Source organism: Musca vetustissima, unplaced genomic scaffold, assembly GCF_032173495.1.
Source record: "Musca vetustissima isolate MV318-11 ecotype Yass unplaced genomic scaffold, APGP_CSIRO_Mvet_v1 utg36626, whole genome shotgun sequence".
Classification (NCBI taxonomy): Eukaryota; Metazoa; Arthropoda; class Insecta; order Diptera; family Muscidae; genus Musca; species Musca vetustissima.
In genome coordinates this window covers 4,231-20,747 of record NW_026876792.1, presented here as the reverse complement: position 1 = coordinate 20,747, position 16,517 = coordinate 4,231, and the positions used below count along the sequence as shown (strand labels likewise).

Here is a 16,517-nt window from a genome sequence, read left to right as displayed (position 1 = left end):
AACTCCAACAGAACTGCAGAAGGTGATATGTCTATAGAAGTCCACCTAAAGAGTTATCTGTTGTTTTAAACTTCCAGAGTTTATAAAAGTAATCTAGATTGTCGGTCTATAAAAGAATTTCATAATTTCAGAATCTACTTTAAATTTCAATAAAAATAAACATTTCATTGATTTCAATTTCAAACTCATTTTATTTTTTTAATAATAAATATAAACATATAAAAAAGCTACGATACAATTATTTTGTGTTTTGATAAGTGTAAATCATCTATTGATAGATATAGTGATGCTTATACATTCTACGTGTTTATTTAGAGGCAACACTCACATTAATCTGTTGAGAAATAAAAAAACAAACTCGAATGCCAAGATACACAACACAGCAATACCATTTTGAATTGAATAGTTTTTTCATCGTGTTCAAGCCAAGATGCAAAATGCCTAATGTTTCTTTTTACGGCGATTTTTTTGTGCGGAACTACTATTATTACTTGTTGTGGGTGCCTCTGGTACTACCACTGTGCCACCGGCAATTTCCTCCTTTAACTCGGATTCGGCAATTTGACTTTGTGCCGTCATATAGAACATTATATCACGTAGCTGTTCCTTGATGGAATTTAATTCAGTTTCTTTTGATTCCTTATAATCTTTGTATTCCTTTTCCAATTGTTTGTATTTGGTGTGCCAGCAGGATTGATTATTCTGCAAGGCACGTGATATTTCTTGTTCCTCAACCAATTGTTTTTGGACTTCTTTGAGTCTGGAAAGACAAATTTAAAAAGATCAATTTCAAAAAAGAATAAATATATATTTCCTTGACCTACTTAGTATTATTTTGATGCAGTTTTCTTTCCAGGGCCAGTTTTTCTTTGGTTAATGTCTGTATGCGTTGATCCATATCGGCAATTTTGCCGTGGGCCCCCTCTAAAGTTGAACGAAAATCACGCCATTCCTTTTCCAAATGTTCCATACGCTCCTCGTAATATTTCCGTTGGGTATCCAGTTGCGATGTTAGCAGATATGTAAATTCCAATTGTATGGAATCGATCTTCTCCTCTCCCTCATCATTTGGTGCCTGTGTGGCCACCAATTTACCATCGGTTTTATTTTGAAAGAGGCGATGTACAAAATTATCTCCCGCATAATCCCACACCGATGATGTACCCAATTGCATGGCAAATGTATGATTTGTGGCACGATAATGTGCCGCAGCATGTCCACCCTGATAACGTCCGCATCCGACATGACCGCAAATCAAACAAATCCACAATGAATCGGTTCCCTCACATTCCATACAAACAGAATTTTCCATAAGTTCGGGAGTTTGTACATGACGACAAACCGGACAGGTGGAATCACCCCATTTGATGAGGCAGTTAGCATGGAAAGCATGATTACAAAGTATGGTCAGAACACCATCGACACTTTCATCCATGCGTTCAAGACAGACTGGAAAAGATAGGCATACAAAGTTGAAAGGTTTTGATTTATGGTAAAAAAAAATATCGTAACATACCTGGACATGTGGGTAACTCAGTGTGACCCAAAGGTGGTAGTCCATCTTCGCCTTTTTCTACCTCTGATACCCATACGGCATGGCACAATGAATCTGGTTCCAATGAATTGTATGCCGCCCCATTATAGGTTTGATAAAATTCCAATGCAGATGAATTTGAACGGAATCTGAATGGAAATAAAAAAGTGTGGTACAGGGTAAACAATGGAGGTTCTACTAAAGTTCATAAACAAGGTATAGGTCTTCTGTAGACAAAATTCGTTATAATGGACTTAAAGAAGACCAGTTGTAAATTTTCTAAATACAAAAACCATCAGCATATCTTCTGAACAAAAAATGACCAGTTATAGAACTTTCTGAAGAATTTCCTTGGACAGGACACCTTTTGCCAATAATATAGAGGACAAAGCATGTGGAGATTAATAAAAATAGAATATGGGTCATGAAAATATTCTATAGACATTCTGCAGGCCTTTTATTGACGTTGTAAAGGCCTTTTTGTAACCCATCTGGCGGTTTTCTATGGACATATATCTTATTGAAGGATATATCTATTATTGAAGGATACCTTTTATAGTCTTTTATAGACAGACGATCTTCCAAATGCCTTCCTTAAATAGGGGATCTTCTACAAAGTTTCAATATATAGAAGTCCTTCTAGAGGCATCTTTTAGAGCGAACCCTTCAAGAAAACTTTTTTAGAAGGAAGACTTTCTGAAGATATTACGTATAGAAGACTATAGACAGGATGTCTTACAGAAGTATTCTATATGCAGAAGATCTAATGGACGTCTGCCAGAAACGGAAGATATTGCTGAGGTGTTATATAGACAGACGGGTTTCTTATAGAAAGGAAGAAGACTTCATAAAGGACGTCCGTAGATAGAAAGAAGACCAACATGAAGTCTTTTATGGACAGAAGACCATCTGCGGACAGATTATCTAATGGAGGTCTTCTTTAGACTGAAATTTGCAAGGAGTTCTAAGGATAGAAAGAAGACCTCCAGAAGATATTCTATAGGCAGAATACCGTCTGGATTTATACACAGGATTCTTCCTCCTGTAGGACTTATGTAAATAGAAAGGAGACTTTTTGAGGGTCTTCATTTTATAAACAGAAATTATTCTTCCTAAAGGACTTCAATAGACAGAAAAAAATACCAAGTGGAGGTATTCTTTACGAAGATCTATAGGCAGAATACCGTCTGGAATTATTTTATACACAGAATGAAGACCTCCCGGAGGTTTCCTATAGGCTGAAGACCTTTTGTGGTCTTCCTATAGAGAGAAAGACATTTTGAAGGCAATCTATTGTCGGAAGACCTTCTGGACTTTTTCTCGATAAGAAGACCTTTAAAGGACTTCAATAGACAGAAATAATATATACAAACTGGAAGTATTCTTTACGAAGATCTTCTATAAGCAGAAGACCGTCTGGAGTTATTTTACACACAGAAAGGAGACTTCCTTAAAGACTTATATAAGGTTTCTGATGATGTTGCAGATTAAACCAGGTTCCATAGTTGAATAGAAGTTAGACACGGTGGAAAGTGAACACCAACTAATCTATGTCGTCCGCAGGCATCATCATCGTCTCCTCCTCGTCATCATCAGGTTCAACAGTGAGTTTGTGACTTGTTCGTCAAAGAACCCCTCAAAAATTCCGGAAAAGGTAACAGATGATTGGTTTGATTAAGTCTGCGGTTGCTAGATCTGTAGATTGAGATCCTTGTCTAGCTTGTTCGTCTGCTTTTTCATTAGCACAGTCAATAGCTGTTAGTGTTTTCAAAACTGCTCTACACTCGAGGACGACCTCAGACTTGATATAACGGGATTTAATGGTTTTAAGAGACGAAGTCCTCCCAAAGGACTTCTATTGACAGAAAAAATTGAGGTCTCAATAATCAGGATAACTTTTGGAGTTCTTATATAAACAGAAAGAGCTTCTGGGGGTTTTCTGTAGAAAAACGATCCTCTTCAGGTCTTCTTTAGACATATTATGGTCTTCTGTAGACAGGTTAAAATCAATGAGAAGATTATCCTGTGGAGGTCTTCAATATATAAATACGTGTGCGTGCTTATAGAGCAAGCCACGGACTTATGAACATCTTCTGTAGGGTTAAGGTTTTCAACTGCCCAAAGGCTGTAGACCAAAAGAAGGCGTATATAAACTCGAAGGAAGCCTTTACGAGGTCTTCTATCGGCAGAAAAGAAGAAGACTTATATAGACAGAACGGCTGAAAGTTTTTATAGACAGAAAGACCTCATGAAAGACGCGCTACAGGACTTCTTAAAGTCTTCTGTAGATGTAAAGGTATTCAATGAACCACCATAGAGGTCTTCTATAGTGGGAAATATCTTCTAAATTTTTCAAAAACAAAATCTACAGGAATTTCCACTTACTCCAATAAAACCATAAATTGATTTGGACAACCATCACGCACAATGCGAATATGCTGAATTTCGGTGTGACAAGGAGCAACAAAGCTTAACAGATCATGACAGCTTAAACTGGCCGGTACAGCCAATAGGCATAGTTTATTAGAGGGGGCATCCTTGATTTCTTTGCGTTCACTGTAAAAGAAAAAATCCTAATTAATAACCTCCCAACATTCAGGTGCTCAGCAAATCATTCCTACTTCTTCTTATATAAATGTATTATACCATTGGTTATCTCAACACTCGGATTACCCGAGAAGAAACCAATTTCTTTGGGCAACTCGGAAGCGCACTGGCCCTCTTCCAGTGGTGTTGTTTCACGCGATGAACTTGAAGTGGGCATTTCACGTTGACGCTTCTCCGTCAATGCTGCCGATTTCTTTGGATCCTTGGCTGAACTCATTTTGTCGTCGTCGTTGTCTTCCACCGCCGCGGCAGCAACAATTTCCGACCACAATTTATTCGTGTAGGTTTCAATGATAATTTGCGAGGATTTTCGTAGGCCACGATCACGTTCGCGTTCCTTAAGGACACGCGGATTATGGGGATGTTCTGATGAAACAGCACCAGCTGTGTCTTCTGGAGAAAAAAATGCGAGAAACAAAGAAATAATATAAAGGATATTTCACAATTCGTGTTCTTTGTGTTTTTCCTTACCCGAATCGTCGGATGTTGGTGAATCGATTTCGATTTTAATAACACAAAGCGATATATTTTGTAGCATTACACACAAATAATTTTTTACTCATTGGGTTGGCAAACGATTTTTGTTGCTGTTGTTGCAAAAAACATTTCTTGTACTTCGGCGGAATATTTTTTTTTTTTAATTTTCTAGATTAACTTCTTTGTTGTGTCGGTCGTTTTTAGAAATTTTGCTTCGCCAATTTTGAACCTACCGAAATTAAATGCGATCCACTGGCAGCAAACAGAAATGTATGAGAGAGAATAATTGGTAAACAAAGAAGCACAAAACAAAATCAACGAAATTTCATTATTGTTTACGTATGAGTGTGATGAATAAGGGCCGATTGTGAAAATCAGCTGTTATTATGCTGAATACCGTAAAATGAGTGCGCATTTACACATTTGCATTTAGTGCATGCATTCGAATGTTATGAATTTTACTTGTAACTCTGGAATAAATGGATAGCTTTTTTTTTAATAAAAAGTTGTTTACTAAAAATATTATTATACAGTCGTGGATGAAACAAAAGTACAAAATATCAAAAAATGTATTTATTTTCAAAAATGTTTTTTTTTTCAGAATAAGATTGAAAAACATGAATGAAATTCTTGCAAATTTATAATTTTATAGCTTCCAGACCTTTTCTCCAATTGATTCATTGCCATATGTATTGCACATAAAACATGCTAAAAATAGCGTTGAAAATAGGAATTTTTCATTGCAAAGAGATTTGCTTCTTCAAAATTTCCCATTAGGAAATTGAAGTAATTGCAATAGGTTCGTTCGTTTACTCAATAATTTGTACGAATTTGTACAAATTATTACAAAATGTTGTTCGTTTACCCAAAAGTCCAGTAAAATAGAGTGAATTGAGAGAGCAGATTTGACAGTTGTGTTACTGAGTATTTACAATTCTTACAAGGAAAATTTACTCAGTAAGAATTTTCTTGCACCATCAGCTGATATTTAATCAGCTGTTTTGTAAACAAACAAAAAATTGTTCTCAAGAAAATTGATTGTTTTGTGAATTTTATTTTGATTTTGTATCATTAAATACCAAAATGGATGAAGAAAACGCAAGTATTTAAAAATAAGGTAATACAAGAGTAATTTGCGAACGATTTTTAGGTTCCAAATCCAAACAAAATCAATTGCAGATACAGAAATAACAGGTCACAACCCTTTTAAATGGTTGTGGGGAACAAACAACATCAATTTTCCGCTTGTTATCCATTTTTCTAATAAAAATGCTGTCTTTTAGTTTGCGCCAATTTATTTGTTGTTTTAATCAGCTGCGTCGAAACAATCTTTTTACTGGATGTTGTTCGTTTACTTTTTGCAGTTTTCTCTCTTGAAAAGGAAAAATTCGTATTTACTCTCTGCAAATTCTTACTGAGTAAATGTTACTGGGAAAGTAAACGAACGAACCTAATAATAATAAAAGTAAGTGTTGTTGTACAACAAACACATGGAAATTTGTTGTTGTAAGTTATTCTAATGTCAAAGTCATTTGACAGAAAAATTTAAACAAACAAACAAATTATCAAGAAATGATATTAATTTTGAAAATGTAATATTTTCGAATCCTCCAAATGAAATTGAAAATAATGAATGAAAATCTATCAAATTTATATTTCTATCGCTTCCACATCTTTACTATATTTAATTGAGTCATTGCATCTTATATGAAAATGCTGGGAATGGCGAGTTATTCCGTGAAGACAGATTTGCTTCCTCAAACTTTTCCAGCAGGCAGATTGGGTAAATTGAATACGGGAGGACATTTAATAAAGAACAATTTAGAATTGTATGCGTTCCCAATTTTCCTGTTGGGTGATTTTTAAAAACATAATATGTCATATTCATATTGACATTAGTATTACGTTGGAATCAAATCAGTTGGGTTTTGCTGTTACCTTTTATAATTGTACCATGGCATATAGTATGTCAAATAAATTATCATAAGGTAGGTTTCCGAAAGGAAATTTAGGCTCAGTTATAACCACGTTCGCCGATTGGTCCACATATTTTATGTTATGTGTGGAAATCTGTCCAGAAATCCCAGCTACTCATAAAATCGAGGAGATTATGTTAGCCTATATTGGAATCGCCCCCTTGGTGCTTGTCACAATTCTCGGGGGAGGTTAAATACGCCTATGGAAAGATTTTATACGGCCAACACAATTTCCATGATTTTGCCTTTGGCCGGGGATTTATGTCCTTCAATTTTCTTTAAGAAGACAAGATTTGAAGCCACTCCATAGCAAAAATAGATTGTAATCCACAATATAAACAACATCACAAGGAGCCATGGGTAATTGTGGGAAATTTAAAATTAATCACGACCATGTGTTAAGCTTTATTTTTCATTGACCTAAAACCGCCAATAACCCAAGAATACACGAATTCATTATTTATTCCTCAAGGAATAGTTCTTGACAAAAATAAATTTATAATTGTTTTTGTTTATTTTTGTCAAAAACTTATTGTCAGCATGACAATTTAATTTCTATAACAACAATGTTGTTTTTGTAAAATATTTGTTGTTGTATCTGATGCATACACCTTATTAAATACACCTTGATGTATACTATAAAATAGGTGTTTATTTCTGTTCATTCTGATCTGACTGATATCAAACTTTGACTTTGACGGCATTCAGCTTCCAAAATTTTCCTTCGAAATGTACGGATAGCATGTGCTCAGTGGCAAACATTTCTAAATCATCTATAATTATTAAATATTTTGAAGTTCCCTTCCTCTAAAACTTATAAATATAAGTTGTAACAACCATGGTTAAATCTTGAGAGCAATGTTCTACTTTAGAAAATATATTTTGTTTAATTTATTGAAAATATGCCAATCGACATAGGGGAGAGGGGGGCACCTTTGAACGTGGGGCAGCTTTGAACAGCGCTCATAAAATCTTGGTTTAAAATTTTTCCGACCAGCAACCAAATTTTTTTATGTGCCAATCGTGTTCTTCATCTGCGTAAGCCACTTTTGCTAGCTTTTTCAGTTGTCGACAAATTGTACAGGGGTGACCATGTTTTCGCAGTGTAATTGTAAACTTTTTTTCATTTGTTTGTAAGGCGCAGGAAGAATTTTGTGAAAGTTTTCTTTCGTTAAACAATTTTTTTGCATTCCAATAGCTGTATTTTTCACAATATAAATTTTTGTTTTTATGTAATTTTATGCTTTAATAAATTTTGATCAGAATATTTCAATTTTCGAATATTTTTGTATATATTTTTTAATAAATAAATGCATTTCTGATATATATGAATACAATACATATATATTTGAACATAAACACTGTAAAAAATCATGCCGTTCAAAAATACCAAGCTTTGTTCAAAGGTGCCCCCCTGGGGGGGCAGTTTTGAACACTTTGACTTCCTCCATTAAAAAAGTAATAAAATATGTATATCAAGCTTAAAGTATGTCATATTTATATTCATGTTAAAGGTTACATATGTACCTATTAGTTAAAACTTATAAGAAACCAAAAATTATAACATGAGCATTTTTATGAGGCTTGAAAGAAAAAAGTGTTCAAAGGTGCCCCCCTCTCCCCTACATATAAATTAAAAATTGTTATTATCAATTTTTCGAATTGGATAGCAATTGGATAGCTGGATAGCAACTGTAGTGGACATCATGGGTAATGAATAGGCGAACGAATTAGTTACATGGATCATGGATGATCACAGTGGATCGGACGGTTTCAGAGTGCTGCAGCCACATTAGTAGCTGCACATCCCCAAACCTAACCTAACTTGTATAGGTTGAGGCAATAACGAAAATGGCTTTATGGGAGTGAGCGTGGCTGGTCATTTGAATTTCCGCACACTTGTTAGACACCATTCCTCAAGTCAGGCCCAATACAAATTGAGGCGTTTACAACACTCCGGTTGCAATTGTTTCATAATTCCATCTAGTTTGTCGCGCTAGCTGCTGCTATTCAGCATCTGCACCATTTTTAATACTATTCAATCCTGTTTGATAGGCCTGTTGTTTTAGAGACTATATTTTATACTTTTAAACTCTTTTCTCTCTCTACACCTTTCAATTGCAATTCGAGAATTTCATTTGTAATTCGAAAACTCAATTTGCAATTCATAAAATTGCATTTGTAATTCTAGAATGTAATTGGTAAATCACAAAAATAATTCAAAAATATTTTTATGAATTACAAATGAAATTCTTTAAATTCCAAATGGAATTTTATTAATTTCAAATGGTATTTTATGAATTTCAAATGCAATCTTTAGAACTTCAAAGTATATGACTTTCAAACGGAATTCTATGAATTTCGAAATATATTCTATGAACTACAAATTAAATTATCGAATTACAACTGACATATTACGAATTGCAAACTGAATTCTCGAATTACATTTGGCAGATCTTCTAAACATATAGAAAACCTTCTAGTATCGTTCTAAAGACAGAATATTGGTGGTCTGCTCAGCTTGGCGATCTCGCCTTTAAAAGTTATTCGATAAACTGAAAATTCTCTAGGATATCTTTTCAATAAAAAATATCTTCTACAGCGGTTATATATAGAAAATAAGTCTTTAGAGGGCTTCTATAAGGAGAACTTCAGAAAAAATTTGGAAACATTTCCCTTTTATTGTGTTAGTTGACGGAATTTGTAATTTTTACCTTGTAGAAGGTAAATTAAACGTTACCGAGGTACAGAGTCCCATCGGTTCCATCCGCGAACAAGGGTATGAAGGCTTTTTGCCAGGATTTTGCAAGTTTTTTTTTTTTTGCATGATTTGGTAGGAGCGTCGTAATGTGTGAGGACACACAAATACACGATCGATAGAACACACACAATTATTGTATATTACAATAAGAATCATAGGAGCTCCACTTGTATTCTCAAAGTGGTGTAGGGTATTATATAGCCGGTGATCCTCTCATTACTGATATAACTATGCATTTCATATACAATTTTTTTCTAATAAAACTAAATTGCATTTTTTTCCCTTAAATTTCGAAAGTATTAATCTCTCAAACATTGTCGGATTTTCACTCAAGAGCCTCTTTAGTTGTTTGAGTTTCTTGTTACATTTTACACTTGACATTGATGTTCTATACTTAACCCAGCATCCACACATTCCGATATTAGCATAATTATGGCATGCCACTGATTGCATTACATAAGAAGTACTCTTCATAATTAACATAAACCATAATAAGCCGATAAGACTATGTACCTGCTTAACGGACTTATATTTTTAAATACATTCTTATATAAGAATTAAGAATCTTTCTTTTTTATTTGATGCATAATTTGATTTAATTTTCAATTGAGTTGACGACATTTGTTAGTCGTCAAAAACATAAAGTTTTCATAATTAGATTTAGTTGCAGATTTGCAACAGTCATTGGACGCCATTCATAATGTTCGGACGTTTTAAAGCGATCTATTTTGTGTTTGTAATATTGTTTGCTTGTAAGCTATTTACGGGCAGCACGGAGGTAAAGAGTGTCCTGTAGTTATTTGTGATTGATGTGAGATTTGTGATTAATGTGAGATTTAATCCTTTGCAGAATGCGGTCGCTAAGGTCCCAGATGATGTTGTGATGCGTCAGAAAATTGTAACGGAACTGGATGAAATGAAAGGATTGGTAGAGAAAATGTATAGAAGGTAATGAGGCAAATGAGACATCTTGGTCCTTGAACAAATATGTTATATATTCTATGACTTGCTATTAAAAAAATCCAAGACTGAAGATATTTTTGTCCTTTGCAAAAATATTTAAAAAAATCTATGCCTGACGATCTTTTGATCCTTGGAAAAATATTTTTAAAATCTAAAAATCCACGCCTGAAAAGCTTTTGGGCCTTTGAAATCTAAAAAACCACGCCTGAAAATCTTTTGGACCTTTAAAAAATATTTTTAAAATCTAAAAAACCACGCCTGAAAATCTTTTAGACCTTTGAAAAAATATTTAAAAAAATCCAAGCCTGAAGACCTTTTGGTCCTTGGAAAAATATTTTTAAAATCTAAATAACCACGCCTGAAGATCTTTAAAAAAAATAAAAAAAATATTTTAAAATATCCACCCTTTTAAAAAATCTAAGTCTGAAGATCTTTTGAACCTTTGAAAAATATTTAAAAAAAAATCCACGCCTGAGGATCTTTTGAACCTTTGAAAAATATTTTAAAACCAGTGAGCGGAGCAGTATAGTCGGACGGGGCCGACCATACGATACCCTACACAACTTCCATGAAAATCTAACTTTTTGTGGTTCTATATTCTGAGATTTGGCAATATTTCGCGATCTTTGCACACTTTTGACTGGCTAGAGGTCAGCAAATGTTACTAATAATCAGTACAGCCCCTCTAATTACTTGTCCAGATTCCCTTCGCCGTGGGTTGTGTTGTGATGTTCGGCTTTCGACTCGAAAAGTACAAATAATTAAATTTTCGGTCCACTTCATCCGAAAAGTTATTATCTGATCATCACCTAACATTTTAGGCGTTGTCCTTGACCATAACTGGTACCTCATGGAACATTTCAAAGCGATCAGCGCTATATTTCCGCCCTCCAGTGTGGTAATAGGTTACTAAATAATATATGAATACGTAAGTACCTGTAAATATTTAAGTGTAACTCCCGCATCCGAGTACCTACGACAACATAATTGGTATCAATTTAAAGGTCAACCACTCCTTTGGATATACTATCAACTTCTGGGATCTATGTCCTTCAGTCGTAAATATATACGCTATAGAATACAAAATTTTGTAATTTTTCACACAAAAGTTAGGGTCCATTTGACCCGCTAAATATTGACCGATCTTTATCAAAACAGGCATGCTTATTCTTTGAACCGATCCCCTTCTCCATGCAAACATTCGCGGTGTTTGGGCCATAATTGTGGCGTCTGGTGCGACCAGAAAATCGGACAAAAATTTAGTTTTTGGTCCATTTCATCCCCTAAATATTAACCGATCTTTTCCAAAAACAATAGGGGTCTTCATTGGCCAGAACCCATCCTACATGCAAAATTTCGTGAAGATTGGTCCATAACTGTGGCCTGTATCGTGTTTACAAATTATAATGGACAGACGGACGGACGGACGGACACACATGTCTAGATCAACTCAGCTAGTCGAGATATGACGATCGGTATACTTAAAGGTGGGTCTAGGACCAATATTTCGCGGCGTTACAAACTTTTGGGGCTGCACAAAGCTATAATACCCTGACAACATAGTTGTGTAGGGTATAAAAATCCACGCCTGAGGATCTTTTGAACCTTTGAAAAATATTTAAAAAAAATCCACGCCTGAGGATCTTTTGGAACTTTGAAAAAATATTTTAAAAAATCCACCCTTGAAGATCGTTTGGAACTTTGAAAAAAATTTTAACAAATCCAAGCCGGAAGATCTTTTGGAGCATTGAAAAAATATTTAAAAAAAATCCAAGCCTAAAGATCTTTTGGAACTTTGAAAAAATATTTTAAAAAATCTAAGTCTGAAGATCTTTTGATTCCTGAAAACATTTTTATAACACCTGAATATTTTTTGGTCCTTTGGAAAATGTTTAAAAATCTACGCCTGAAGATCTTTTTGTGCTTGAAAAAATATTCTTTAAAAATCCAACCTGAAGGTCTTATGGTGTTTAAAAAATATTCTTCAAAATATCCACACTCATTGGTGGGATGGTTTTTAAACAAATTTAATATCCCTGACCTGTTTGTCCTTAAAATTATAGGAGTTACCCTTGACCATACCTGGGCCCTCATGGAAAAATTCAAAGCGATCAACGCTATATTTCCGCCCTCTAGTGGGGTAATGGGTTGTGTGCTTAGGGTCCACGGCTTTATTCGCACTGCGTCATACCTTACTTGGTCCATCGGACCCAAATAAGTTGAATTTGTTTTCATCATCAACAATAATAGTTTTTCTGAATGAAAAATCCTTTTTTCCTGTTCCTGAACGAACTCCAATCGGATTTGCCGGTTTTTGGGATTTTTGAATGACATGAAGACCATGCTTACGCAAAATTTTTCGTATCAATGCCTCTGTTGGTCCTGGAAAAAATTTTCTTAAAAAAACCATGCCTCTGTTGGTCCTGGAAAAAATTTTCTTAAAAAAAACCATGCCTCTGTTGGTCCTGGAAAAAAAATATTCTTAAAAAAATCTACGCCTCTGTTGGCCATTTAAAAAAATATTCTTTAAATAATCCATGCCTTTGTTGGTCCTTGAAAAAATATTCTTTAAAAAATCCATGCCTTTGTTGGTCCTAGAAAAAATATTCTTTAAAAAATCTACGACTCTGTTGGTCATTTAAAAAAATATTCTTTAAAAAATCCACGCCTCTGTTGGTCATTAAAAAAATATTCTTTAAAAATCCCCGCCTTTGTTGATCCTTGAAAAATATTCTTTAAAAAATCCACGCCTCTGTTGGTCCTTGAAAAAATATTCTTTAAAAAATCCATGCCTCTGTTGGTCCTTGAAAAAATATTCTTTAAAAACTCCACGCTTCTGTTGGTCCCTGAAAAAAATTCTCTTTATAAAATCCACCCTTAATTTATAGGCCCCACAATTTTGTCTTAAATTTTAATTTCATGACTAATTTTTTCCTTTGGTATTTTCACAGATTTGAAGATGCTAATGTCGGACCCAATAACGGTAGGTATTTCTCATTAAACTTTGAAATCAAAAAACTCAAGATATTGAATTTTATTTCGAAACAGAGACAACCATTTTTGATATACGCTTCGATACCATACCCGAACATTGGTAAGTCAAAAATAATCTTGTGATAGAAATTTGAAATTGTATCCCCCACCTTCCCCTTCCACAGTCAAACCAAAGAACTCCCCATCAATTGTGATGAAGCTACTGCCTGCATAAAACGTAATGGGATCTATAAAATCCTCGTGAAAGAATTCAGCACTGAACCCTTACTGGTGGAATGTGATGCAAAGACCCTAAATGGTGGTTGGCTCCTCATACAACGTCGTCATGATGGTTCCGAGAATTTCTATCGTGATTGGATCTATTACAAGGATGGTTTTGGTAATATCCAAGGAGAATTCTTTATTGGTTTGGATAAATTGCATGCTCTCACAAATTATTTGGGACCCCAAGAGCTTTTGGTCGTCATCGAAGAGGAGGGTATTTATAAATATGCCCGTTACAATAGCTTTGCCATTGGCAATGAAGAGAAGTTGTATGTCCTCAAGTCATTGGGCAAGTATTCCGGTACCGCCGGAGATTCGATGAAAAGTCATGTCAATATGGAATTTACGGCTCGAGATCGTGATCATGACAAGGATGTTAGTAATTGTGCTCAGCGATATACGGGTGCGTGGTGGTATAAAAATTGTCATCAAAGGTGGGTGGAGGAGGAGGGGAGTTAGAGGTTTTTGGAAATAAGATTATCCGAATTTTTATTTCTTGTTTTAATTATTTTCCAGTAATTTAAATGGCAAATATGGCGACAACACCTTTGGTAAAGGCATTAATTGGCAAACCTATAAGGGTTCCAATCACTCGATTACCAATGTCAAAATGATGATCCGACGTCGTCGAGAATAAAGTGATGGATAATGTGATTTGGACGCTTCTTTGATATTCAATATTATTTACAGGACTTGGCAATAGTATATCCCGCATTTGTATTAACATACACCCATATATAGAAATAAAATAAAATCGTATAATTATGACAGCAATAAACAATACGTCTGTGCAAAATGTGCCGTTAATTTGTATATCCTCAGTCTTAAGGTTAATGATGGGTATATACACTTCGATATTCATTTTCAGAAAAAATTGGTCTAACGGTACCCAAAAAATATTTCTTAAAAAACTACCTATACGGTATGGATGGTCCTTGAAAAAAATATTTTTTTATGAAATCCAGACTTATTAAATTGTTGGGCTTTTAAAAAAATTATTTCAAAAAATTCTATGCGTGGTCCCTGAAAAAATAGTTTTTAAAAAATCCACGCTTATGTTCGGTCATAAAAAATATTTTTAAAATACTCCTCTAGGATATGCTATCAACTTCTCGGGTCTATGTCCATCAGGAGTAAATATATACGCCATAGAATACAAATTTTGTAATTTTTCACACAAAAGTCAGGGCCCATTTGACCGGCGATCTATATGAGAACAGTCCTGCTTATTCTTTGGCCCGATCTTTTTTTCCATGTAAAATTTCGCGATGTTCGGACCATAATTGCGGCCTCTGGAGCGACCAGAAAAACCGACAAAAATAAAGTTTTTGGTCCATTTCATCCCCTAAATATTAACCGATCTTTTCCAAAAACAATAGGGGTCTTCATTGGCCAGAACCCATTCTACATGCAAAATTTCGTGAAGATTGGTCCATAACTGTGGCCTGTATCGTGTTTACAAATTATAATGGACAGACGGACGGACGGACACACATGTCTAGATCGACTCAGCTAGTCGAGATATGACGATCGGTATACTTAAAGGTGGGTCTAGGACCAATATTTCGCGGCGTTACAAACTTTTAGGGCTGCACAAAGCTATAATACCCTAACAACATAGTTGTGTAGGGTATAAAAATCCACGACTATGTTTGTTCCAGGAAACCCCTATTTCTAGTCCTTAAAGCTATTTTATCCAAGCCTTTCTCTTGTCTTTGAAAAAATATTTTTTTAAAAATCCACTTAGCTGGCTTGTGACAGAACTTTCGTTCCATAAGCCAAGCTTAAAAAAGATTTCCAGGCGCATCGGTCTTTTGTGCAGTTTTTCCATTTTGAAAGATCATATTCGGCAATGTTATCTTCCACTTGATCTTTCCATCTTATTCGTGGCCTATCCCTTCTGCGTGAACCATCAGCTGGTTCGCTTTTATATGGTTTTTGAGCTGGGGCATCTTAATCCATTCTCACATGACCTAGCCAACGTAGTCGCTGCAGCTCAATACGTCTACGCAGATTGGCACATAGATCTTTCGGATAATTTTTCTCTCAAACACTCCAAGAGCTGGCTCATCTGCTAGCGTAAGTACCCATGCTTCAGATCCATATAACAGCACAGGTAGTACCAGCGTCTTGTAGAGTGTGAGTTTGGTCTGGCGGGAGGTGGCCTTGCTTTTGAGGTGCTTACTCAGGCCATAGTAGCATCTGTTGGCCAACACTATCCTTTTCCGAATTTCAAAACTGATGTCATTAGTTTTATTTATGGCGGTAGCAAGGGATATAAAATCGTTGACTACCTCGAAGCTGTAGTTCTCAAGTTCCACAGTTGGTCCGAGTCTACTGGACATCTTGCGGGTTGATACCATCAGCATCAGCCAGACCCACTTTGGCAGTCTCCTTCTAAATTTGTTCAAAGGTGGCTGTTACCGCTCTCATGTTCATGTCATCGGCATAGGCGAGTAACATGTGTTGTTTGCTGTACACAGTGCCATTTCTATTCACCTTTGCCTCTCGTATGACCTTATCCAGCAGGAAAAAGGTCACACGATAAACTCTCACCTTGTCTAAATCCTCGTTCGGTATTAAGGGGCTCCCTGCATAGCCGAATTAATTTTGCAGGAATACAGAACGCTGACATGGTTTTAAACACCTCTGAACGGATAGGGCTGTCGAATGCGTCTTTATAGTCGACGAATATGTGGTATGTGTCGATATGTTTTTCGTGTTTTTTTCCCGGATTTGCCGCAGAGGTCTGAAGCCGCATTGGTATGGTCCAATAATGTCATTGACCAATGGCTTCAGCCGTTCACACAGTACGCTGGATAGCACTTTATATGCGATGGGAAGAAGACTGATTCCTCTATATTTAGCGCATATCGTCTTGTCTCCTTTTTTGTGCACGGGACACAGGCTCAGCATCCTGTGTTCCAATTATTGGGCATGC

The 16,517-nt window shown here is 35.4% G+C and overlaps 2 protein-coding genes across 2 annotated transcripts; one reads left to right on the top strand and one right to left on the bottom strand.

Moving 5' to 3' along the window:
• Positions 1-441: 441 nt before the first annotated feature.
• On the bottom strand, positions 442-4,699 carry LOC133321342 (BRCA1-associated protein-like). Its single transcript, XM_061530434.1, has 6 exons — positions 4,613-4,699; positions 4,156-4,531; positions 3,920-4,090; positions 1,517-1,683; positions 825-1,449; positions 442-760 (listed from the first exon to the last, which is right to left on the bottom strand). The coding sequence occupies exons 1-6, from the start codon at positions 4,677-4,679 to the stop codon at positions 442-444; spliced, it is 1,725 nt and encodes a 574-aa protein (XP_061386418.1). The 5' UTR covers positions 4,680-4,699.
• Positions 4,700-10,055: 5,356 nt separating this feature from the next.
• On the top strand, positions 10,056-14,213 carry LOC133321343 (ficolin-2-like). Its single transcript, XM_061530436.1, has 6 exons — positions 10,056-10,133; positions 10,206-10,303; positions 13,270-13,301; positions 13,367-13,412; positions 13,477-14,010; positions 14,093-14,213. Exons 1-6 carry the CDS (start codon positions 10,056-10,058, stop codon positions 14,211-14,213), a joined length of 909 nt encoding a protein of 302 aa, XP_061386420.1.
• The last annotated feature ends 2,304 nt before the right edge of the window (positions 14,214-16,517 follow it).

Coding starts and splice junctions, on each gene's coding strand:
- LOC133321342 (XM_061530434.1), bottom strand. CDS start 4,679: ATGCTACAAAATATATCGCTTTGTGTTATTAAAATCGAAATCGATTCA. Junction 4,532..4,612: donor ACCAACATCCGACGATTCGG/GTAAGGAAAAAC, acceptor TTTCTCCAGAAG/ACACAGCTGGTGCTGTTTCA. Junction 1,450..1,516: donor TGAGTTACCCACATGTCCAG/GTATGTTACGAT, acceptor TATCTTTTCCAG/TCTGTCTTGAACGCATGGAT.
- LOC133321343 (XM_061530436.1), top strand. CDS start 10,056: ATGTTCGGACGTTTTAAAGCGATCTATTTTGTGTTTGTAATATTGTTT. Junction 13,302..13,366: donor TAATGTCGGACCCAATAACG/GTAGGTATTTCT, acceptor ATTTCGAAACAG/AGACAACCATTTTTGATATA. Junction 14,011..14,092: donor TATAAAAATTGTCATCAAAG/GTGGGTGGAGGA, acceptor ATTATTTTCCAG/TAATTTAAATGGCAAATATG.